Consider the following 26,876-nt stretch of genomic DNA (forward strand, 5'->3'; position numbering starts at 1 on the left):
TAAATCATCCACACATAGTAAGCAAGTGACTTCTAAAAAAAAGTCAAACATTCCATAAAATCTTCATTATCTTACCTCCCCAAAAGCTCCTCTACCAATCACCTTTAATATTTCAAAGTCTTCTTTATGTAATCGCATCTGTTTCACTTTAGAAGTGAATGGTTTGGCTGTAAGGTAAAAAAAATCATCAATTACTTTTCAAAGGAAGATGAAAAAATATATAAAGTATAATTTTTTACTCAACTATATTACATGCTAAAAGTTCAAACAATCATTAGTAGACCCTAAAACGTTCTTATTAAAATTTAATGAGGGGGGCAGCTAGGTGGCGCAGTGGATAAAGCACCGGCCCTGGATTCAGGAATCTGGTGTAACAATTGGAATGACGCCACCTGCTGGAGACTTACTGTAGAAGAGTTCCACCCATGAAGCGAAGGTCTTTGAGGGCAAGACCAGGAGTCTCTTCTTTGGCGTCAGGAAGTGACGCGGGCTAGTGGGAGGAGGAAGGAAGAGACTGGCGCTCGCTCTCGGTCTCACTCTCTTTCATTTGGACTCTGGTGGAGAGCAGAGCTAGAAATGTGCTCTCCCTTTAATAGATAGGAATCTAGGCCTTTCTCTCTCTTTACCAAATTTTTATTCTCCTTAATAAATGCTTAAAAGTCTAACTCTTGCTAAAGCTTATAATTTATTGGCGACCACTCATTAGATATTTTAGACAGTTTAGTTAGAATTTTAGCCCTTAACACCGGCCTTGGACACTTAACACTTACTAGCGGTGTGACCCTGGGCAAGTCACTTAACCTTCAATGCCCAGCAAAAAAAAAAAAAAAAATTAATGAGGAAATAGTTTAAATAACCAAAACCAAAGGTGTTTTTTTAAATTTCTTATACAGTTATGTCATTTGAGGACAAACATAAAGGCATGCATGCATCTTAAAATGCTTTCAAATATCTCTACAGCTCAGTGTAACTATGTAGTAAAATTGTTGATTTATTTCCAGTATACATTTCAACATTTAATATATTTCTCATGTTAGTCCTAAAAAGAGAAACAAGATTTCTAAAACAAGTTAAAACTGATGAAGCAATTTCAATTATTTCATTAGAATTTTAAATTATAAAATATGTTGTATCACTATTAGTAACATGACAAAAATGTTTTTAGTTATTTTATTAGCACAGAAAACACATATTAATAATTAAAGACAAACCACAAGAGAAAAAGGAATGGACCAAATATACAAAATATGAGGATAATATTTGGAATAAAAAAATCATGGTAGCAGTTTTAATTCTCTAAAATTGCTGACACTGAATTACTTTCTGTGAGGTAAGTTAATATTTCAAGTATAGGAAGAAATCTAATGTTAAAAAAATTTATTCTATATTTCAGTTTACTCCTATTAAAATCCAAGTAAACCATGAAAACAATTTTAAAACCCAGAAGTTTTACATATGATTAACTCCTGCCCAAGAATCAGTATTAAGACAATATACTGATTATATTTTGAAAAATCGATTTGCCAAGATTTTATTGTTATAAAAATATTGTTCTGATAACTACTTATAATCAGACAAACTGGGGGTCTGTCAGATTTCTGCAATTATAGCTTCCAATGGCAAAAATTTTTACTTTACAAAAATTCCTTAAACTGAGACGCTCAAGTTAAATTTGTGGCTATTTTACCTGACAATGCCACATTTTAAAACCAGAGAGATTCAGGTAAACTACTTCAAAGGTTCTTTTTAATAATATGATAATGCAGCTTAGTTGTCAACTTATATATTTATCTCAGACCTCTCTGAATGAGGTGAGGTGTTGATGTTGAGGGGATTTCACAAAAAGAATTCAAGAGAAGAGGGAGCTAAGGACAGATGGCTGGGATTTTCTCAGTAAATAAGGTAGATAGTCTGTTGGAAGCAAAAGGGAAAGAGGCATTTTAACTGGAGAAGAAAGAAGAGGTTTGGAACGGACATTGTGCAACAGTGAGTCAATAAGGGAAGAGTGAAAAGGATTTCTGAGCCCAGTGAGGGCAGAGATGGGATAACAATTTTAGAGTGAATCCTAGTTGACAAATATATGTGACTTCTTCCAGTGACATTTAGCAACACCTGAGAGTAAGTGGAGAAGGTAAATGATAGGAGCAACCCAGGGCTGAGATTTGGAAGAGAAGAATGACAACAAGACAAGGAGGCAAATGAATTTGACATAAAATTGAAGTGATTAACTACAGGGTCAAGTTTGTAAAGAGAGGCCACAGGAGGAATAATGGTGAGGGGGTGGTATGATAGGATATCACAACAAGGACAAAGAACAGGTTTATGGGAGCAAGATACAAAAAGAGAGAAAAACTACAGAGTTCTGGACGTGGAAAAGAGAAGCTGAATAATTATGAGTGATAATGAGATCAAGGCTATGTGAGGTAGAGTAAAAGTGCAAATCAGAAGAGATGAAGTGGTATAGACCAACATTTTACACTGTATACCAAAACTACATTGTATATGCTATATATGTGATTTACACATAAAGAGTTAAACCATAAGCAAATTAAGAGAGAATGGAATGGTTTATCTGTCAGATTTATGGACAGGGGAAGAATTTAGGTCCAAGGAAGATATAGAGAGAATTACAAAATGTAAAATAGATCATTTTGATTATATAAAATTAAAAGACTTTTGCACAAAAAAATTAATGCAACCAAAATTATAAGGAAAGCAAAAAACTTAGAGAGAATTTTGTAACAATTCTCTCTGATAAAGGCCTCATTTCTCAAATGTATATATAATTAAGTCACATTTATAAAAATACAAGTCATTTCCCAATTGATAAATGGTCAAAGGATATGAACAGGCAGTTTTCAGACAAAGAAATCTATACTCATATGAAAAAATGCTCTAAATCACTACTGATCAGAGAAATTCAAATTACAATGATTCTGAGGTACCAACTCATACCTATCAGAATGGCTAATATGACACAAAAGGAAAATATTGGATGTTGAAGGGGATGCGAGAAAACTGGGACACTAATCCACTGTTGGAGTTGTGAACTAATCCAACCATTCTGGAGAGAATTGTGCATACCCTTTGATCCAGGAATAGCAGAGCTAGGTTTATAATCCAAAGACATCGAAAAAAAGGGAAAGGAGCAATTTGTACAATATTTATAGCAGCTTCTTTTGTGGCAGCTAAGAAATGGAAATCAAGAGGATGCCCATCAATTGGGGAATGGCTAAACAAGCTGTGGCATATGATTGTAAAGGAATATTATTGTGCTATAAGAAATGACAAGCACGATGACTTCAGAAAAACCTGCAAAGACTTACATGAATTGATGCATAGAGAAGTGAACAGAACAGGGAGAATGTTGTACACAGTAACAGCAATATTGTTCAGTGAAGAACTGTGAAAGACTTAGTTATTCTCAGCAATACAACGCTAAAAGCAAGACAATCCTAAAAGACTAATGATGAAACATACTATTCACCTCCAAAGAAAGAACTGATATTGATTGAATACAGTCTGAAGCGTGCTATTTTTTACCTTCTTTCATTTCTTTTCTTTGAGTCCTTTTATGCAAAATGACTAATATGGAAATGTTTTACATAGGAGAAGGGGGGAGAGGGGAAGAAGGAGGAGGAGAGGTGGAGGGAAAAAAGGGAGGGGGGGAAGGGAAGAGGAGGAGGAAGAGGAAGAAGAGGAGAAAGAACAGAAAGAGGAAGGGGAGGAAGAAGAAGAAAGAAGGAGGAGAAGGAGGAGGAGGAGATGAAGTAAGTAATTAACTGAAGAGATGGGAGTATCATAGGAAGGAAAATTTTTTCTAGGCAGCCTGTGATATATCAGAGGAGGGAAATGATTTGGCCCCTCCATATCTCCACTCAGTTTATGGAGGCACAGAAAACCTAGAATATAATCACAAGGTACTAATTAGCTATTAAACTGCCTGTATAAATATGTCTTTGCCCTGACCCCCTTACCTTGTACAAACACCTCTCTAATTGAGTTAAGTAGGAGATACCAACAATGGCTGAGAAAACAAATTAGCCACCCTCCAGAAAACTTTAAATACTTGAAGCATGAGAAGCTCCACAGAATCAAGGCTCAGAGTTGCCTATGAACTGTAATGGCTAAGGAATCACTAATGCTCTCCCAAAATGTGGTCCCAGTTCTCCTTTCAGTTATCTTCAGTGATAGTCAGTTCTTCTGCCTGTTGCTGACAATGAATTTGAGTCTATTTACTTATTGCTAAACAATGTCAGCTAGACAAATTCACTCATACTAATTAATTATTCCAATCACCACTTTACAACTGCAAATTCTGTGTGAATTCACAAGGAAACTTTCTTCTCTAAATCCAGATATTTTAAGTTCTCCAAAAGAGATTTCAAACAAATTGCTTATGATAAACTAAAACTTGAAGTTGTGGTTGTTTTCTATGGGCTAGAAGGCTGCTATGAATGAAAAATGAGCATTTTTTTAATCACACACTCATAGTTTCTACAAGTTTACAGAATCACTGACCTAAAGTTGAGCTGAAAAGGAAGAGACAATGTAATCCAACTCCTCCATTTTAGAGATTAAGAAATCCGAAAGGGAATTCAAAAATAGTATAGTCTAATCTGTACCTGAAAAAATAATCCCTTATACAATACTGTGGACAAGTGATCATTTTAGGAAACCTGCTAAAATGGAAAAATAGGAGAAAACAATATAGTCCAGAGAAATAAAAGTGCCTATAGCTCTTCGGTAAAGCCTTCCTGCTAGCTGACAGGGGCTAGCACAGTCTAAAGAAGCTCCCTACCCAAGGGCAAGCCTGTAGTTGTGGTGCAGAGATCCAAATTGGAAACCAATCTTACCAAGCTCAGAATAGAAAGGAAGCAATTTTGAACATAATGAAATTTTGCAAATTCCCAGCCTGAGCTTTTTCTGAGATCCTTAAAGAACACAGCATTCAACACCCAAAGAATGTGTTAGTATAATCACACGAGGCTTTACTATTCCCTCCGAAACTGTCCAGAGAGCCCTGCCCCAAAATCCCAATTTAGAAAAATGAATAAATTTTAAAAACAATGAAAAAGAGCTATTAAATAAGGATGACCAAAACCCAGAAGAATAATCCCATAAGTATCTAAGAGAAAAACCTCAAAGAAAAGTACAGAATAATCACAAATTTAACAAAAATTTCTGGAAGAAATGGAGAGTTGTGGGCTTTTTAAGAGTTCAAATTATATTATAAGTGAAATGAGAATTTTAGAGGCAAGAATTTGAAATTAGGTTTATGGAAGAAGGATTTGGAAGAATCAACAGACATACAAAAGCTTAAGCAAGTGATAGACTTCCTAAAAATCAGAACAGACCAAATGGACATTGATAACTGCATAAAACTAGAAGAAATCTTAAAAACCAAGTCAAGACTGAAGAAAAATAAAAGAAAATGCAAAGAATTTCACATCTAAAGCAAATGACATGGAAAAGAGATCAAGGAGAGATAATTTAAGAATCACAGGGCTACCTTAAAGCCATAACCCTAAAAAGGTCCCAGGTATGTTATCTCAAGAAATCATGAAAGAAAACTGTGCAAAAATATTAAAAGAAAAAAAAAGAACTGTGGAGTATAGATGCTGATTGAACCATACTATTTCTTTTGTTTTGGGTGCTGTTGGTTTTTTTTTCTATTTTGAGGTTTTGCATTACTGCCCTGATTTTTTCTCTTATAACAGGATTAATGCAGAAATAGGATTAATGTTATTATGGATATATATGTGTGTGTATGTATAGAGATATATATATATATGTATATGTATATAGATATATAGATATAACCTATATCAGATTACCTACTGTCTTGGGGAGGGGATAGGGAGGGGAGGGAGGGAGAAAAATCTGAAATTGTAAAGCTTGTATAAACAAAAGTTGAGAACTATCTTTACATGTAACTGAAAAAATAAAATACCTTATATGTAAAAAAAAATTAAAAATAAAATAAAATCAGATTGTAAAAAAAAAATTTTTAATTAAAAAAAATTAAAAGAAAGCAAAATGAAAATAGAATCCATTGGTCAGTACCTTTAAGAAGCCCCAAAATGAAAATTCCCAGGAACATAGCAGCCAAAATTGAGAGCTTCCAGGTCAAAGAAAAAAGGTGCCAGAAAAAAAAGAATTAAAGGAACAAGGCAACACAGTCAGGATCATACAAGAAAAAAGGAGTGGAGAGACTGGAATACAAAAGGCAAAAAGGCTTACAATCAAGAATAATTCACCCAGCAAAACTAAGTATAACTCCACTGAGGGATTGGAGGGAGATGAACCTTCAATGAAATACAAGGCTTACAAGCATACCTCAGGAAAAGGCCAGAGTAAATTAAGTGAAACATAATCTTCCTAAAACGTAAATCTGACCATGTCACCACACCTACTCAATAATCTCTAGTGGCTTCCTATCCAGGATCATATATAAAATCCTTTGTTTAGTATTCAGAGTCCTTCATAACCTGCTCCCTGCTCCCCTTATTAGTCTTCTTACAATTTACACCCTTCCCAATATGCTCTTCAATCCAGTGACACTGGCCTCCTTGCTGCTGTTTGAACAAGACACTCCATACCCTGATCCTGGACATTTTCACTGTCTGTTACCCACTCCTTCCTCCTCTCCACATCTTGGCTTGCTTCCAAGTTCCAGCTAAAATTCCACTTTTGACAGGAAGACCTTACCAATTCCTCTTAATTCTAGTGTTTTCTCTCTATTATTTCCAATTTATCATCCAGTATGTAATTTGTTTGTACATAGTTATCTTCTCCATTAGACTGTGAGCTCTTTGAGAGAGCATGGACTATCTTTTATACTTCCTTGTATTGCCTGTGCTTAGCATAGTGCCTGGCACATAGTAGGTGCATAATATTTTGCCTGAGTGACTATAGAAATACATTAAACTCAACAGAAAAAGAAAGAGAACTTTAGAGAAAATTACTTTGGAAGCTGTGTAGAAAATAAACAGAAGAAGAAAAGAAGAATTCTTAGATTCCATCAACATCGTAGATATGCCTAGGAGGCTGGAATGCATAGAAGTAAAGTGGATAGTAAGGCCCAGAGGATATGGGAAGACCTTATGGTTCTTAATCTCTCCAAAAGGAATAGAGTTCGTGATTCCCATTCCATGCAAGCTAAACAGATCTCAACCCCCAACCATGGGCTTTCCAGATGTAACAGGCCAGCAGAATGGAAGGCCCTCCCTCCTCCTGTTCCTTTCTCCCTTCACAAAATGGGCCCAACCTCCCTTTCCAAACATTATATACTGGTCACCTTCACACACACTACATTCTAGCCAAACGTGCCTTCTTGCTATTTTTCACAAAAAAACACTCCCTCTCCTGTCTCCTCTTTGACCTGGCTGTTCCCCCTATGAGTCTTATATGCAGTATTTATCTCTGCCACTTGGAAGGCCTTGTTTCCTTCAAAACTTTGCTCAAATACCACCTTCTACATTAAGTTATTACTGAAGACCACACCCTGCAGCTTACGCCCTCCTTGCCCAAAATGTTTCTTTATTTTGTATCTATGTCAAATATACTTATTTTTGTTACATGTTGTCTTCCTGATAGGATGTAAACCCCCTAAAAGCAGACATTTATTTTTAATTTGTTTTGTTTTGGTTTTGCTGGGCAGTGAGGGTTAAGTGACTTGCCCAGGGTCACACAGTTAGTTAGTGTCAAGTGTCTCAGGCCGAATTTGAACTCAGGTCCTCCTGAATCCAGGGCCGGTGCTTATCCAGTGCACCACCTAGCTGCCCTGAGACATTTATTTTTTGTTGTTGTCCTGGAGGTAGTTTATAGTAGGTATTTAATAAATGCTGTTTACAGCCTGAAGAGAAAAAAATGAAGTTAGCAAAACTAAGGATAAAAGTTTAATGCTCTGTGCTAAGCTACTTGTATAGGTAGTGAGAGCTTTTTTTTTTTTTTGCGGGGCAATGGGGGTTAAGTGACTTGCCCAGGGTCACACAGCTAGTAAGTGTCAAGTGTCTTAGGCTGGATTTGAACTCAGGTGAATCCAGGTGCTTTATCCACTGCGCCACCTAGCCGCCCCCAGTAGTGAGAGCTTTTGATGAACTTGAAAGCATTCTGAAGCTCTTAAACAGTGGAATCCAAGATAAGCTGAAGTTAGGCCTAAACTCTTAATATCTAATTCTAAAAGAAACTGCTCAGGATGAAATAAAAGCTGTTTTTCTTCTTAAGCCTTGAGAATGACTAATGCTAAGCATGGATAGTCTACAGTAAAAGTATAGTGTAAGAAGTAATTGACTGGGGCAGCTAGATGGCAGTGGATAGAGCACCGGCCCTGGAGTCAGGAGTACCTGAGTTCAAATCTGACCTCAGACACTTAACACTTAACTAGCTGTGTGACCCTGGGCAAGTCACTTAACCCCAATTGCCTCACTAAAAAAAAAAAGAAGTAATTAACTATATTCAGATTTTCATTTCTTTATTGTTACAAATTATGTGTAAATTTGGGGGGGGGGGGAATGAGGCAATTGCAGTTAAGTGACTTGCTCAGGGTCATACAGCTAAGTAAGTGTCAAGGGTCTGAGGCCAGATTTGAACTCAGGTCCTCCTGAATCCAGGGCCAGTGCTCTATCCACTGCGCCACCTAGTTGTCCTATGTGTAAATCTTAATGTAAAATTTGAGATTGGCATTTATGCTTTCATTTCAATGAAAATTTCTAGCTCTCTACATTATCCCTAGAGAAAGCCTGGCCAAACAATTCACCCAGCTACATACCCAAGGCATTGCTGTTGAACTTCAGACAGAACTACCCAAATTTCAGGCATGGTACCTAAGAGGAAACAGATCTATTCAGGGCTGGCTTTGCAAATTCAGACATAAAATAACACAAGATCACAAGTGAGAAGTAAAAATAGAGATAGTGAGTCTAACCTATTTATTTTACAGTTGAAGTACCTGAAGCTTAAATGACATAGCCATAGTTATATAGATAGTAAGCAGTTGAGCCAGAATTTGAATCCAAAACATCTAATTCCAAATCCAATGGTCTTTCTACTGTACAACAATGCAGAGTGCTAACATCACACTGCCTAAGTGAGTTTGCTGTCCTCTCAACAGAATTTTGGATTATTTTAAGTTAGTGCTATAAAGACTCTTGAAGACCACTTATTTCAACTCCATCTTAATAATGAGAAAAATTACTATATCAGTAAAATGACTTCTCCAAGGCAATACATCTAAGTGAACTAGGACTGTAATCTAATACAAACTACTCTGAAACATTCCTGCCCCCCAAAACAATTAGTAAACACAGAGCATATTTTAAAATTTAAATATTAAAGATGACCTAGAGAGTAATATATTAACTAGAGGTTATTATTAGTTGTGATTTAATAATGCTCCATTACAACTGGTACCGCCTTAATTTCCTAAGTTAATAAGTTTGTTGGAGAACTAATATGATTAATTCATAGGTTTGGATTCTTCAGACACCTAGCTAACAACAAACCACATAATTGTATTGCTTTAAATTAGATAAATTAAATTCTAAAGGCAGTTACCAAATTATTTTCTTCACTATATTCAAAATCAAGACCTCACTTTTTTTACACAAACATATAAATGTTTTGAAATCAAATTCTATTACTATAATAATTATTTGTAATTGGATTCAAATGTCCCATGAAGTGTAATTACTATTAGATTGTGAGTTCCTTAAGTACAAGGACTGTTTTTTGCCTCTTTACATATTTCTAGAACAATGCCTGGTACAAAGTAAGCACTAGATAAATGTTTATTTGGGGCATCTAGGTGGCACAGTGGATAGAGCTCGGGAGGACCTGAGTCAAATCAGGCCTCAAACACTTAACACCTACTAGTTGTGTGACCCTGGGCAAGTCACTTAACCCCAATTGCCTCACACAAAAAAAAAAAAAGAAAAGAAAAAAGAAAAAAAGTTTATTTACTGGCTACTAGGTAATCACATTTCCCTGACTGAGCTAGAATTAGGGTTCTTAAGAAATAAACGGAGAGATGACTGGAAAGGGGAAGTACTCAAAAACAATTTTTGATTAATCACTGCATAAAAATTAATGTGCATATGATTTTCCACTTTAAAGGAAAAATTGTATGTACAATCAAAAGATGGTAGTAAAAAAATTTTTTGCTTTGAAATATTATTTGTGTCTGCTTCTTCCTCTCAGAGAGTTCAGGTCAGTTAAATAGCAGAGGGGAAGCAGAATAAATAACTTCTTTCAATGTGTGTGTAACATCTACATGGCAGTTACTAGCAGAATATATTGGCACTTCTCCATAATTCTATAATAGGAATGCTTTTCAAACTACTGCTGCGCTTTCATCCCATGTATAGTAAAGATCTAACTCTTCCAAGATCTCTCCCTCCCACTTATTAACTCTGATCCAGTGTTTTACACACTCTAGCTAGAAGAGGATATTTCAAAGGGAAGGAAATACTATGTGAAACAAAAACATTTCCTTTACAGGAATGATGCTCTATTTGCTTCCATTTTTCAAATCTACATAAGTTATTATAGATGAGACTTTGATTCTTTCTTGTTATATCATATATTTGTATGTGAGAAACTTTCCATTTAAAAAAGATTACCTGAAAAAAGGGGTTAAAGAAGAAACATATTTTATGGTCTAAGTTAACTTAGCTTTTCTTGTGGAAGGCAGGTCATTTATAGGCCAATAAGTAAAGAGTTTTTTCTGCTTCAGTTTAATAGCGTTTACCTGGAATACCCTCCCTCCTAACCTCTGCCTCTTGGAATTCCTCTCCTCCTTCAAGATGCAGTTGAAACACTACCTTTTACATAAAGCCTTTTCTGATCTCCACTCCACCAACTACTATTACAATAGCTCCCTACCTTTCATTTATTTTATATTAATTCTCTATGTACTTATATTTATACATGTTATCTCCCCCAACAGAATGTAAGCAACTTGAAGGTAGTAATGTTTCATTGTTCTTGTATCTTTACCATGCCTAGAACACAAATAAGCAAAAGCAGTTGCTTATTAAATGATTTTTTACTCAGAGATTGATTTCATATAAAATACAATTAGTAAATGTCTGTTTAAATGAATTGAGTATTTATTATATTCAAGACACTAAGATGTACCTAAGGATAAGATTAAAAGGAAACTGAACCTATCAAATTTAAATCTAGTAATTGAGAAAAAATACTTCCACAAAAACAAAACAGAAAGGGCTAAGTGCATAAAGAGGTACAAACAAAGCTACAACAGTACAAAGCTAGAAAATCTTACTGAATTAAAAAATAAGTGCTTTTGGAAAAAGTAGACAATTGTGAAAACAATCCCATTTAGGCGGGGTCTTTGTTTGTTTGTTTGTTTGTTTTGGTTTTGGTTTGCAGGGAAATGAGGGCTAAGTGACTTGCCCAGGGTCACACAGCTAATAAGTGTCAAGTATCTGAGGTCACATTTGAACTCAGGTTCTCCTGAAACCAGGGCCAGTGCTTTATCCACTGGGCCACCTAGCTGCCCCCAGGCTGGGTCTTAAATGATAAGAAGAAATTTGAAAAGGCAGAGCTGTAAGAATTATAGCCACAAATAAACAAGAGTTTGTGAGAAAGGAAAAAATAGTGTATTTTTTATTATGAAGTTTGATTCAGAAACTCAATGTTATTTACCTCAGTTATTTATTTGCCCAGATTAATTTTTCCAATAAAGGAACAATCAACAATGAGAGAAGAATTTTGCTCTATATGAAACTTTACTACAATTCTTGTTTCATAACTGCTTCTTGGATATTATGTGCCAAAGAGTGAACAAGAAAAACTTTAAGAAACTTCAACAATTGCACTCTGACCAAAAAAAAGCAGAAAAATACTGACGGTTTTTTAAACATTGCAATATGAACAAAAAATAAATGAAAAATTTAAATTTAACTATAAATACCTAAATTCAAACTATGCTGCTTCAGCTAAAATGAATATAGCCAATCTATAGAGCTTAGAGAAGGTATGAATGGAATTTCCTTCACATTAGTCCACTTCATTTTACAATGCTGACCTGCAGTCTAAAATAAACTGAGCCAGAATTACTCAGAACTTCCAGAATTAGCGCCACTGAACACAAATGAATTAAAGGGTTGCCTTAGCTCTTTAGCTTAACATTATTTAATATTTCAATCATCTTCAAATCTAAGGCACTAAAATAAGAACTGTTTCCACTGAACAAAGCAAAGGGAGGAGTATGGGGAGTCCACAAACTCAGAAAGGAGCACCTAAACATAAGGCTAACTTAGGAATCAACATATCAGTTCTTTACCTATAAGAAGGCAATCCCAGAATTCAAAAAGTAGCCTAACTCTAATTTACATCCAATATCAAATAGGTCTACCATCAGCTTCCTTACTTCTAATCAATCTTAAAAGAGAAAGGGAGAGGCAGCAATTTCTAGCTATACCATTCAATCAACAACATTATCACTCTCCTATATGTTATATGTCTACTAACTCCACTTACGGCTCAACTGGAATGCTAGGAATATTGTACGGTAATACCTTTGGTATTGGCAGGGATCGTAACTCCAAAAAGATTTTTGGTCTAGATCTATGATTTCATCTGTTTAGGGAACTTTCAGCTTGGAAATTTCCTATAATGTGGTAATTAATCTATAAATCACAGTCTTTATTAGAATTACCTGGGGTACTATGAAGTTAAGTGACTTGCTCATGGTCACAAAACTAGTATTTATCAAAACCAGAATTTGAATTCAGGTCTTCCTGACTTCCAAGGACAGTCATCTATCTAATCCACGAAGCCAGGTCAAACTAGCTCTCTCCACAGAAATTAAAAGATGGATAATGTCCAAGATAAGCTTGTATTTTAATACTTAAATGGAACCATGATCTCATCAAGTTGAGTATTCCCTACATGGATGTGGATCACAGCCTATCCGTACCACCTCATTTTGCATAATTATTGTTCATATTTTCCAAAAGATCATCCATAGAGGATCTACTCAAGCTACAGGAAGTCTTCCTCAAGGACTTTTTATACATCACTGACCCAAGGAAATCTCTTGGGTTATCCTGCTCCCAACATATGAATGGCCCAAATCCTTTTCCTACTCATATCTTCCTGGATGATGACCCATCCCAAACCATCTGATACAAATTGTGATATAAGCTATATATCTAAAATAGTTCCTAAAGAATTCTTAAGCCATGACACCTGTCAACAGGCAATCACAACCAAGGGATTCTAGGAAAATGATGGAGCACCACAAGTCAAGGAAACAAGTTCATCAGATTGTCCCAACAAAAACTATAAGAATGCTGCCAAAGATAGAGGGGAGAGGGAAAGAGAAAGGAAGGGAAACTGAACAATGGCCAAAAATGCTAACAAAAGTTGCCCCTCCTGCCCTGGCAAACGACGCTTCCTCCAGGCTTCAAAAGGACCCAGAACAGTTAAGTGGTTGTCCCTAGCATGGCATAAGTGCAGAAGTAAAAGGGTTGTAGCTATGTGAAGGAATCGTCAAAGAGAAAGTATCTGGGACACTTCTCTTAGTGTCACAGTGCTCCCTGTCACCAGCATAATTCCTGAGGACCAGTGTAAAAAGAAATGGAGTGCCAGATCTGTCTTACCGGCCCCAAACAACAATATAGTCACCTATAGGTCTGTCTTCCTTTCACCTATCCCTCTAGCCTCCACCAAAAGGAGATGATAGGGGCAGCTAGGTGGCACATTGGATAGAGCACCGGCCCTGGATTCAGGAGGACCTGAGTTCAAGTCCGACCTCAGACACTTGACACTAGCTGTGTGACCCTGGGCAAGTCACTTAACTCCAATTGCCTCACCAAAAAAATAGGAGACGATAAAGAAACGAGTACTTAAGAAAGCTTCCTCCATATGCTACATTAACACTGCGACAGAGAACCACCAAGGGAAGGGGGGGGGGGGGATAAACATTTATATAGTACCCACTATGTGCCAAGCACTGTGCTAAGTGCTTTACAAATATCACAACAACCATCATAAGAGGAGTAATGCTATTATCCCCAGCCCACAGAGTCCCATAGCACCATAGCAACTGGGGGAAAAAAAAAAAGAACAAAAAAACCCAGCTAACTAGCCTTAGGCAATGGTTAATGCCAGATACTGTTTAAACCCTTTTTCCTCACCAGAAGAATAGAAACATTCCCCACCCTTTGCCATGGAACATGGGGAAAGGGTTTTCTCACTTTAAATTCAAGGTTCACTCTCTCAAGATATTTTACACCTTTAAGGTAGACAGAAGGTACCACTAAACTTCCAGATGATGAAAAAGCCAAAGAAAGGCTTCAATTAAATAAAGAACCAAGTAACAATATAACAATATTAATAAAGACTTGAGAAGTATATCTAAAACATAAAACAGAAGAAATGCCAAAGATAAAATAAAATGGAGCAAAAAAATTAATATAATTAAACAATTTCATTGTTCACCAAAAAAATTACATGAGTTAAAAGAACTTTTAAAAATGAAAAGGACAGAAGAAAAACATTAAGAATTATTTAAAAATCAATGGGGGTTGGAGAATGTTAACAAAGACCAACAGTGATAATCAAAGAATAAGTCAAAAAGGTCACAGAATTCAAATTATCAGTGACAATCAGAGATGAAGATTTGGAAGAGAGATCAAGATTAGATTAATTACAATACAGAAAAGATAGAGAAAAAACTGGGCTCTAGATTAAAAGAAATAAGTGAAAGAAATTCTCAAAATAGATTTTTAAAAAGATGTTTCACAGATGTAAAGTCATCAGACTCCAGCAGCATAAAGAAATCCAAAATTCAAGTGTATAACACAAATAATTATCAAGTTTCAAGATATAAAGAAAGAATTCTTTAAGTCAAATGAAATGGATTAAAAGGCAGTAACTGGAATTTTCCCAGATTTTTCGGCATTCTCACAGGAGTGAAGAAAAAGTGAATCAAAAATAAATACATCTTAGAAACAAAGATATGGATACAACCAGAACTCAGAAAGTTTATTTTTTTTAAGTTCTACTAAAAAGATTTTCAGACCTCCATCACAAGAATTTTGAAACAAAAATGTTAGGATAAAAAAAAGTTTCAAAATGTAATTTTAAGTACAAGTTTCCAAAAGTGACAACCCAAAAAGTAGGGAAATGCTTAAAATATCTAAAGAGAGACCTTGAGCAAAAAAAAAAAAAAAAGTCAAATTACCAGGAATCATGCAGTAACTAGATTTAAAAGATAAAAATTTAATTTTGCTCACTGATTAGCTTTACCAGGATAAATTCTAGAAAAGTAAACTCTCTCTCTCTCAGGCAATAAGAAAAAAATTGAAAAGAATAAAATACCAGAAGACAAATCAAATTTAGCACTTAATACATTCAATCAATAAATTAAAAAAACAAACACTGACTGGCATCGAGCACCATTACCATGAACCACGTAAGAGTATTTACTTGCCTATAAGGAATTTACATTCTATGTTAGAGGATAACAAGTACACATATCACTATGAAACATATACAAAATAAATATAGAATAATTTCAAGGAGAAGCACTAGCTGAATTTTCCTATTAAAAGAAAATTAAAGAATAATTTTTTTAAAGAGATGAAGATTCTGTTTGTGGGAAATATCTTTAATGGAAAACAATAATAGATTAAAATTTAGAAGTTGGTCTAAAATGCATTCATCAGCTGAGAATTCAAAATAAGCAAAAGTAGCAGCAATGGCATTGGCATTAAGGTAGAAGAAAAGCATTTTTAAAGGGCAGAAAATTATTACAGAACTCATTTTTTTTCACCCTAAACCCTGCCTCACTCCTTTCTTTTTTACTTCAGAGGGCAATACCATCCTCACACACCCTTGGGTTTACAACCTAAGTGTCATTCTTGACTCCCCACAATCTCTCACCGTCCCCCATATCCAAGCATTGCCACAGCCTGTAGATTTCACCTTTGCAGCCTCTCTCCAATTATCATCACCTTTTCTCCCAATACAGCACAGCTCTAGTACAAACTTCATCACTCTCACCTTGATTATTGCAATAGCCTGCTCAGGGCGTCAACCTGCCTCAATAGACTCTCCCTCCCTACTCTAATCAATCCTCCATTCAGCCACTAAAATGATTTTCCTAAAACTCAGGTAAGATGTCACCACCACCTACTTAAACTCCAATGGCTTCCTATTGCCTTGAGGAGCAAATACGAAATGTTCTGTCATTCAAAACTCTTCATAACCTAAACCCCTCCTATCTTTCCAGTTTTCTTACTCCTTCCTGCACCCCCAATATGTACCCTTCAATCCAGTGACACTGGCCGCCTGACTATTTCATGAACAAAACCCTCCATCTCTCTTCTCTGGGCATTTTTTCTGGCTATTCCCCACACCTGGAACACTCTTCCTCCTCCACTCTGACCACTGACCATTCTTTACTTCCTTAAAGTCCCAACTAAAATCCTATTTTCTTCCCCAAATCCTTCTTAATCCCAGTGCCTTCTTTCTGTTAATCATTTCCTACCTATATACAGCTTGTTTTGTATATATTAATTTGCATGTTGTCTCTTCCATTAGATTGTAAGCTTCTTGAGGGCAGAGACTGTCTTTTGCTTCTTTTTTTATCCCTAGTGCTTAGGACAGTGCCTGGCACATAATAGTGTGCTTACTAAATGTTTAGTGATTGACTGAATGATTATCACACAGTGCTGAAAGGCATGTTAAATAATCAATATTTAATAATATATAATTTAAACACATCAAATAATATCACAATTAAATGCATAAAGAGAAGCAGGAAGAAATAGAATAGCAATGAACCTCAGATCAGCAGACATCTGGATTCAAATTCTGCCTCTGACATGTAATACCAGTGTGACCATGATTGAGTCATTTAACCTCTCTAAGCCTCCATTTTCTATAAAATGGAGACAGTATCTGTAATACAGGATTATGGTGAGCATCAAATTAAATTATGGATATCACTTATCAAATTCTAAAATGATACATAAATGTCAGTTTATTATTATAAAAGAAAATTTTATAAAAATAGATAAAATATAAAAGTACTTCAAAAATCCATTCTCAGAATATAGTATAGTAAAAAGATTGGATATGAAAAAATCACAGTTATCAACTATTTAATAAGCTAGAAGAAATGTAGAGCCAAGTTGGCAGAACAGCAGGAAGGAGCTTCCCTTCTTCTCCCAACAGATCTCAAAATCATAAGACGAAATCCTGATGGGAAAATCCAAGAAGCAGTCACAGTAAGTCATTTGTCCAACCCAGATCCACAAAGGGAGACAGAGATCTACTGACTCTGGAGACAGAATTCAACTCAAAGCACTTCAGCCTAAGAGAGAGGTTCTACACATGAAGAGGTCCATGACCCAGGAAACACCAAGAACTAATGCAAGGTGCAAGAACAGGGACCAAATAGAAGCTCTGTTACCCACTACCCAGTTCTGGATCACAAAACTAATCACAGGTAGATCAAGAAGGGAACACGTTTCCAAGGGTGTTTTTCCATTACAAGGTAAAGAAAGTTCTCTGGTCCTGGGATTGTGTAAAGAGGAATTTCAAAACTAAGCAGAAGCAGCAGGGCAGCTTGGGTCCCAAGAGCACAATGGGATCTTGGTTCCAGCTTCAAACACAGTCTGAAGCCTGCAAAGGAAGAATCCCAAACCAAAGGTGAGCAAAAAATTCTGTCATTCCCAAATAGGAGAATTTTCCCAGATGTTTAATGAGGAATGAATTCAGTAGCAGTCTATTGCTCAAAACCAATAATACCAGGTTAAGAACATGCAGAACCAGAGGAGATGGGAACAAAATATGCCAATGATCAGACTTTACTCTGGATCAGACCACTTTGGAAACAGTAAAAACTTATAGGAACCCAAGCTGAGTTGTCCCTGGGAGCCTGAAATAACCCCTTTAATACCCTTAAGAAAACATCAACAAGTGGGGCAGCTAGGTGGCACAGTGGATAAAGCACTGGCCCTTTAACACTTACTAGCTGTGTGACCCTGGGCAAGTCACTTAACCCCAATTGCCTCACTAAAAAAAAAAAAATTTTTTTTTAATTAAAAAAAAAAAAATAAAGCACTGGCCTTGGATTCAGGAGGACCCAAGTTCAAATCCAGCTTCAGACACTTGATACTTAATTAGCTGTGTGACCCTGGGCAAATCACTTAACCCTCACTGCCCTGCAAAACCAAAACAAAACAAAAAAGAAAACAGCAACAGGAACCAACTCACACTTTCCTTCCAATTGTATGAAAAGCCTAACCCTAACAAAATCAAAAATCAAAAGGAGGTGAGAAAAATCAACAAAAAATACCACTACCACTATTTTTGAAAAAATATTCTGTGGCAGTTAGGTGGCGCAGTGGATAGAGCACCAGCTCTGGAGTCAGGAGGACCTGAGTTCCAGTTTGGCCTCAGACACTTGATACTTACTAGCTGTGTGACCCTGGGCAAGTCACTTAACCCCAATTGCCTCACCAAAAAAAAAAATAAATAAAGCAAACTATTCTGATATGTAGGATACTCAAGAAATAAACTTAGAAGAAGAGAATGACTTCAAAACATCTATAAGCAAAGCCTCAAAGAAAAATATAGCTGGGCACAAATTCAACTAGAATTCTTGGAACAGATGAAGAAAGGTTTTTTTAAAGGTTTTAAAATATAATAAATGAATTGAGAGCATGAGGGGGTGATGGAAGCAGACACAAATAAGTGCTATGGAAGAAAGAGCTGGAAAATAAATTAATAGCTTGGCTCAAAGAGACATAAACCTTGCCCAAGGAAGAAACTAGAATGGGCCAAATACAAACCAATGACTCCATTAGACAACAAAAAAATATTAAAACAAAGTCAGAAGGCTGGGGAAAAAAAAAGGAAGAAACTGTAAGGCATCTCAAGGAAAAACAACTAACTTGAAAAACACTGGATTGCCTGAAAGCCATGACACTCCCCAGCCACTCCCCCGCAAAAAAGCCTAGATATATTTTAAGACATCTTACAAGAAAGAAAACTGTCCAGCTCTTTTAGAACCAAAGTAGAAAGTAGAAAACCCAAAATGAAAACTCTCAGAAAAAAAAAAAAGACAAAATTTAGAGTTTCCATCCAGAAAACAAGTATTCCAGTACTCTGTCAGGTTCACATACAATTTAGAAGGCACCACAGCTTAGACTATCATTCCAGAAGGCAAAAGATACAGGCTTAGAACCAGAAATTATTTACCCAGCAAAACTGACTATAAAATGCTGCAGGGGAAAAAATAATGGACCTTCAATGAAACAAAGGATTTCCAAGCATTCCTGATGAAAAGACCATAACTGTAACAACACTTTGAAGTTCAAACACATAAGATATGAGAAACATAAAAAGGTAAACACAAATGAACAGTGATAAAAGACTAACATGGGGAAATGATACATATATTCCCTCTCTACCCTATCATAATCACCAAGGGTCACAGAAAGCAACCGATTAGGAAAAAAGCCTGGAAGAGGTTCTGTTACATCTTAACTTTATAAGAAGAACAGAAAGAAAAGGGAAGATGAATACACTTGGGGGAGGATGTGAGGAAAGGAAAGGAAGGTTGGGGAAAGTACCTCATATAATTGAGGTACACAAGTAGAAGTCTATATAAACAAGGAGGAAGAGGGGAACAGCTGGACAATTGTCCCTCACTCTAATCTGTACTGATCAAAGGAGAGAAGAAAACACACACAGAGCTGGATAAAGAAATACATTTCAATCAGTAGGGAAATATGAAAAGGGATACCCCCTTTTAGAAGAGATTATCCTAAGCAAAACAAATTTTTATTAAGGATGTGCAAAAATATTTATAACTCTTTTTGAGGTGGCAAAGAATTGGAATCTAAAGTGGTAGTGCCTATCAACTGAGCTCAAGAATACATTATTTTTAAAAATAAACCCTATTTGAACATGATGGTGATATCATGGTGTCCTTTACAAAGATTACTGTAAAACTTAATTTATAGAAATAAAGACAAATTGGAATAAAACTAGAGAAAAATTCAATGTTTTTTATATGAAGGGGATCAATAATCTCTTAAGGAATTTATAAATTCAACACAATGTCAGTCAAAATGTAAATGCCTTTTTAAAAGAACTATAATAACTATAAAAATTAAAAGAGAAGCTGCAGACTTTGTAGTCATGAAGAACTAGATACAAGTCTTATTTCTGATGCAGATCTATTAGCTGTATGACTAAACCACTCAAAGTCCCATGGACCTCTCTTAGATTATAGATTATAAAATGGTTCTGATCTGTGTGATTAGCACAGTTCTTAGCACATAGTAAGTGCTTAATAAATACTTGTTGACTCATCTTCAATTGATAGAAAGAATTTCCTGTGTTCTCTTCAATAATGAAATCATTGGTCCCAATCAAAAAAGAAGAAAATTATAAAGAAACCTATGTGGAGGGGGCAGCTAGGTGGCGCAGTGGATAAAGCACCAGCCCTGGATTCAGGAGGACCTGAGTTCAAATCCGGCCTCAGACACTTGACACTTACTAGCTGTGTGACCCTGGGCAAATCACTTAACTCCCACTGCCCCCCCCCCAAAAAAAACCCAAGTAAGAAACCTATGTGGAAAAAAACAAAACAACAAATATTGAAAATTAAATTTGGCAGGAAAGCAAATAAAGGTGGAACTGTTCTCCAAAGTTTTTAAATATATTAACATGCTATGATGAACAAAGCAGGAAGGAGCCTGATGTAACCAAGAAGCCCTGTATCCAAGTCTCCTCTGACATAGACTAGCTTTATGTGCCTCTTTCATATCACTTGGCAGTCCTCTTGGCAACTCTCTCAAAATATAAACAGCCAAGAAGGTGTTGTTAAATTAATATATGGATCACCTGGATTTGATGGAGGTACCTTATTATCCAAAAGTATTTTTTATGAAACCCTGGGTTAATAGGAGCAAAATGTCCTTCAACTGAACTCCAAACCTGAACCCAGATAGCTAGCAGATAAAAGACCCTACCTAGTGACTTCTTTTCCCTCAGGATAGTAAGTCCCTATCTTATGGTAACATCTGGGGATCCTCATCCTTGCCAAATCCTTTTTTGGAATCCAGTAGTCTTATCATGATGCTTCTGTACTCCCTCCATACTTGTTATAACTGAAATTGTTAAACTGCTTTTTGATTCTGGGTTGATTTCTGCATCATACTATTGGAACTGACAACACCTTGTTAGCAGTGAACTAAAACCATATATACCCTCAGAAATGGGGAGTCCACCAAGCTTCTCTCTTAGGAGGGGAGTCTCCACATGATCATGTTGTGTTATCTTTCTTCTTGGGACAAAATATTAAATTGATGTTATGTTTTTTCTGTCTGTCTCTGATCTGTTTTGTAGAAGGACAGGTATGGATATCATGTTCTCTGATCTAGTTAGTAGGAGACATTATAAGATATTATAATTTCTCTGATCTGTTTATTAATTTTGTAGGAGAGATTAAACATTATTTCTCTGATCTATTTGTAGGAAACAGGCAGATACAAAAACTATATTTCAATATTCAACAGTGTCAACCTACAATGGTAGAGTTTCCTTCTCTGGACCCTGTACCAGTGAAATCAAGGCAATGATTTGGTTGCCTATGCCATACTATTTTTACTGGAAAGATGCTGACTAAATGATAATACAATTAGATGAATTCAGAGCTGCCTGAATATCCAGGCCCAAAGAAAAGTAAATTTAATGCTAACTTGGCGGGAAGTGTTCAGGAAAATAACCCCTGGATCTGTCTCAGCTCTATGCTATTTAATTTATCAATAACTTTGATAAAGGCATAGACAGTAATGTATGCAGATACATTATATATATCATCTGCAATATATGCAGATGATAAATTTGGGAAGGATAACTAACAGAGGTTAAAAACTAAGATCCAAATAGATCGTCTATCCACAGCATTCGGCTGAATCTAATAAAATAAAATTCAAAAATGTCTTCCTTCTGTTGATTACCTCCAATTTATCCTGTATATATAGTAGTGGGTTTTTTTTTTACATTGTTGCTTGCATGTTGTCTCTCCCATTAGACTGTGAACTCCTGAGAGCTGGGGCTGTCTCTATCCTTTCTTTGTATCCCCAGAGTTTAACACAGTACCTGGCACATAGTAGACATTTAATAAATGTTTACTGACTGACTTTAAGATTTAAGATAAAGCTCAGTCATTATATTCTTCATGAAGCCTTTCCTGATATCCCCCAATTACTAGTGCCCTTCCTCCTAAACTATCTTGTATATAACTATTTTGAATGTATGCATATGTGTGTATATATACACATGTATGCATATACATGCTTAAATACATACATTACATATATACATATTTGTAAATATATGTATTCATTCAGTTTATGTTTATGCAGTATTTATTTCTATAAGTACTTATCTCTCCCATTATAATGTAAGCTCGTTGTGTGTAGGAATGTTTCTTTCTCTGTACTTCTATTCCCTACCCTCTCCAAACCTCCTGTCTTAGTACCTAAAACTTAGCAGGTACTTAATACCTATTATCTGACTGTTACAGATCATTCCATATACAGTATTCTTTATCCTGAACAACTGGGTAATTAATGTTTGAATGAGCATTATATGTATATGTATAAATAACAAATAGAAATATTCAATGGGAAAATAAAACACAGAAAAATCCCTAACAAGCTTAGTCTTCATTTCAATGCAATAATCAGAAATTATTTACACATGAATGAATCACTTCTTGACTTATCAAAATTTAATAATATTTAAACAAGATGCTTTATACATTTATGTAAAAGAAAGATGAGAACATCATGCATTTTCACTGCCACCCTCATCCTACCCTTCCTCTGCCAAGCCCATTAGCTCAGAAAATTAATTTTGATTGTAAAAATTAATTCTGGTTTCCTATAACAGGAAAATCATCATCTACAGGTAGTACAGAAGTTAAAGTGCTGGACTTGGGAGGCAGTAATACCTATGTTCAAATCCTGCCTCAGACACTTAACAGCTGTGTGACCTTGAGGGGTCACGTGATCAGTCTCAGTCTAAGTTTCCTCATCTGTACAATGGGGATGACAGCACTGGCTTCAGGTGTTTTGTAAGAATCAATTAAGAATATATGCAAAGTGCTTTGAAAATTTTAATGCACTATATAAAGTTAGCTATCATTAACTGAAAAAGATCAAAAGATCACTGTACTGTTTTCTTTGCCAAAATTATTACAGATATTTGAATGGTCAGTTACTCAAGAAATGAAACAACATAAGCTCTCTCAAAAACCTACTGTATTCTTCACATTTCACAGATCAGAGAAGAAAAAAGCATTCTTTTACAGAAGGCTTAGTTCCCATAAGGAGAAGAACAGGGGAGGGAGAAATAAAAATTAAATAAAAAACAATAGAAATTCATAAAAATATTTTAAATATACTTAGTGAAGAAAAATTGCAATAGTTTCTATGAATGCACATGGACCAAAATTTTACAGGATAAAAATACATGGAGGAAATACTTGTCTCAATGACATCACAAATATATTAGAATTGAAATTACTTAAACAAATAGCTTTCCTTGTAAGTATAATTACTCCTTCACTTAAACTTAGTTAATTACTTAATTTCAATTGAAAAAAATCCTATTAAATTCTTATTTTAATTTTATAAAAATGTTTTACCTGATGAGCAGGAGGAGTTCAGAGAAACCTGGAAGGACTTGCATGAACTGATGATGAGTGAGATGAGCAGAACCAGAAGAACACTGTACACAATATAATCAAGAATATGTGTTGATCAACTGTGATAGACTAGATTCTTCTCACCCATACAACGGTACAAGAAAGTTCCAAAGGACTCATGATCGAAAAGGATCTCCAAATCCAGAAAAAAAAAACAAAAACAAAAACAAAACAAAAAAACTGTGAAATATGGATGCTGATTGAACCATACTATTTCTTTTGGTTTTGGTGCTGTTGTTTTTCTTTTTTGAGGTTTTTCCTTTTTGCTCTGATTCTTTTCTTATAACATGACTAATGCAGAAATATGTTTAATGTTATTTTATATATATATATATACATATATATATATATATATAACCTATATCAGATTACCTGCTGTCTAGAGGAGGGGGGGAGGGGAGGGAGGGAGAAAAATATGAAATTGGAAATCTTATAAAAACAAATGTTGAAAACTATCTCTACATGTAACTGGAAAATAATAAAATACTTTTATTCAAAAATTTAAAAAATTAAAAATGTTTTACCTTCATCACCAGATTGGTTGTGAGATAATTAACTTTTTGGCCACAATTATCAAAAACTATTTTCCTAAGTTGTAAAGATGTTTCCATCTACATTAGTGAAAATGATGTCCACACTAAGAAAATCACAGACTCCTGAAGTACTAAAGTGTTGTACATTAAAAGCAGTAGTTACTCAAAATGTATGGGTACTGGGGCAGCTAGGTGGCGCAGTGGATAGAGCACCGACCCTGGAGTCAGGAGGACCTGAGTTCAAATCCGGCATCAGACACTTGACACTAGCTGTGTGACCCTGGGCAACTCACTTAACACCAATTACCTCACCAAAAAAATAAAAATAAAAAAAATGTATGGGTACTTTCTTTTTGCCAAGAATTTATTCTACCTTTTAAGCTACGAGTTCACAAATTCCTCTTCTTTGAGAAATCAATTCTTTCCTTAATTCCATATCTCCTACAGTTTCACTACATTCATATCCTTCGCCCTTCCAACCTAATTTTCTTTACCTTACTATAAGACTTCAACCAGACCATAGCCCATTACTCTCTCCACCTTCCTGAGTCTACTCTGGGAAAAACTGGCTTCACAGACCTCCTCACTCTGTGAGTCTGTCCAATTGCAAACCATCTCCAGGACTATAGGTGTAGACCCAGGTAGGTAGATCCTCATAGTGGGTCCCAGCAAGCTTTTAGAGGATCCTTAAGATGCCTGAGTAACTATGGGACTGAACTAATGCTTGGATCTACTATAAAACAAAAAAATCCCTAGGTAAATCTCAGAACCATCCTAGTAATTAAAAATATACATAAAACATACAGCTAAAATGGATTTTCTGCTGTTCTCAGTCAGAAAACAGTACATTCCCCAAGTTTCAAGTATTAAGTGGGGAAAAAACTAGCTTCAAAGATGGGAGGGTAACTGAACAAAATGCATTTCCTGTGTAATGCGCCGTATTATATTAAGTACACATATCTTTCAGGCAGTAGTGCTAAAAACTAAGTAGAGATAAAACTGAAGTCGATTTTAAAAATCAATCAATTCTGGGGCAGCTAGGTGGTGCAGTGGATAGAGCACTGGCCCTGGATTCAGGAAGACCTGAGTTCAAATCTGGCCTCAGACACTTAACTAGCTGTGTGACCTTGGGCAAGTCACTTAACCCCAACTGCCTCACCAAAGAAACAAACAAAACAAAAAATCAATCAATTCTTCCCCCTTCATCCCTACCAACAAAAACTCTGTTGCCACCCATGGTACTGCGATAAAGTGAAAATTGAGAACCAGAGTTTGAAGTCAGAAGGTGTGGTATGGTGGAAAGATGACAATTTGGAGTCAGAACATCCCCACAAGTCCAGTCTTCCACTTACCAGCTGTGTGGCCTAAGGGAAGTTACTTGCCCTTTCATGGGTACCAGTTTTCTCCTTATAAAATTAAGAGACTGAATTACAAAACCTTTAAATCCTATTATCTTAAGAATTCACAAAAAGAGGGGGGGAAAGAAAGGAGTAGAGGGAGGATTCCTTAAGGCTAATCAGTGAGAGCTTAGCTATTCACTCATATCAGAATTATGTAAGCAGAGAATGAATCAGAACTTTACAACATATTTTAGATCAAACATAATTCTAATTAGTACAATGCTAAAAACTTATCATAGATCTAGAACGAGAAGGAATCTTAGAAGTCATTTAGGCCAATCTCCTTCCTAGTTCTGGTCCTTACTTTCTGAGACAGCAGTCTCATCCTGAAACTTCCTTTAGTGCCTGGAACTTTCTCATCCTGGAACATCAAACCACCTACCTTTCACTCTTCACCCTACAATATACAGCCTTTCATTTTCACCCTGGAATATATCACCATCAGGCTCATCCACTTCTTCTACTGATGAATTACTCCCAAAGCCTCCATTTTGTGGAGGGGCTGAGCCTTCATTTTCTTCTTGGCTCTGTTCTTCCTGATTGCAAGTTCAGTGCTCTTTCCGCTGTGGCACCCAGCTACTTTTTTTTAGAAACCAATTTTGTAAAGAATATTAGAAAATAAGTGTCTTTTAAATAAAGCAGTACAAATTCAATGTTTTCTCTATCACATGAGGTACATGATTTTTATCTGGTAACCAGTCTTGCAAGCCACAGGATTTCCTGCGGTTGGTTTGTTATTTTGCCACAACCCTACAATCAATGACATATAACTTCCTATGACAAAGTAAGAGGAAACAACAAAGAACATATTTACCAATTCAACATCAATGTGGTATATTCAATTCAACAACCACTTACTTAACACTTCCTATGTGAAAAGCACTATAATAGGTACTGAAGATACAAAGATAAAAAACAAAACCAAGCGCCATTCTCAAAGAACTTATATTCTTCAAGGAAATACAACCTGTCAATTAATAAAAACATTAATTCAAGGAGGAAGAGAACACTAACAAACTTGAGTAAAAAACATAATAGGCTTGAAACTCAGAGGAACTAGAATGAATGAAATCCCACCTCTGACATTATGTGAACTTGAGCAAGTCTTTATTTCCTTAGGCCTCAGTGTCCTCAAACATAAAAAAGTGGGCTGAAGTAGATGACTTCTGAGGT

The 26,876-nt window shown here is 35.7% G+C and overlaps 1 protein-coding gene across 25 annotated transcripts in view; it reads right to left on the minus strand.

Annotated features, from left to right (window-relative positions):
* Nucleotides 1-26,876, minus strand: part of CDC42BPA (CDC42 binding protein kinase alpha) — a 351,215-nt gene that overhangs the window by 277,468 nt on the left and 46,871 nt on the right. For 24 of the 25 annotated variants that reach the window (XR_006356412.1, XM_044004678.1, XM_044004682.1 and 21 more), the window contains one exon: nucleotides 76-167. The exons of the other annotated variant lie outside the window; for it this stretch is intronic. Coding sequence is in view for 21 of the 24 variants with exons in the window: in XM_044004678.1 (XP_043860613.1) it covers nucleotides 76-167 (92 nt within the window). In the remaining 3 variants the exon portion in view is untranslated. Of the gene's footprint in view, nucleotides 1-75; nucleotides 168-26,876 lie in introns of those variants that run through there. 25 annotated transcript variants of the gene reach the window in all.

The sequence above is a fragment of the Dromiciops gliroides genome, chromosome 4 (assembly GCF_019393635.1).
Source record: "Dromiciops gliroides isolate mDroGli1 chromosome 4, mDroGli1.pri, whole genome shotgun sequence".
In the NCBI taxonomy this organism is placed as follows: Eukaryota; Metazoa; Chordata; class Mammalia; order Microbiotheria; family Microbiotheriidae; genus Dromiciops; species Dromiciops gliroides.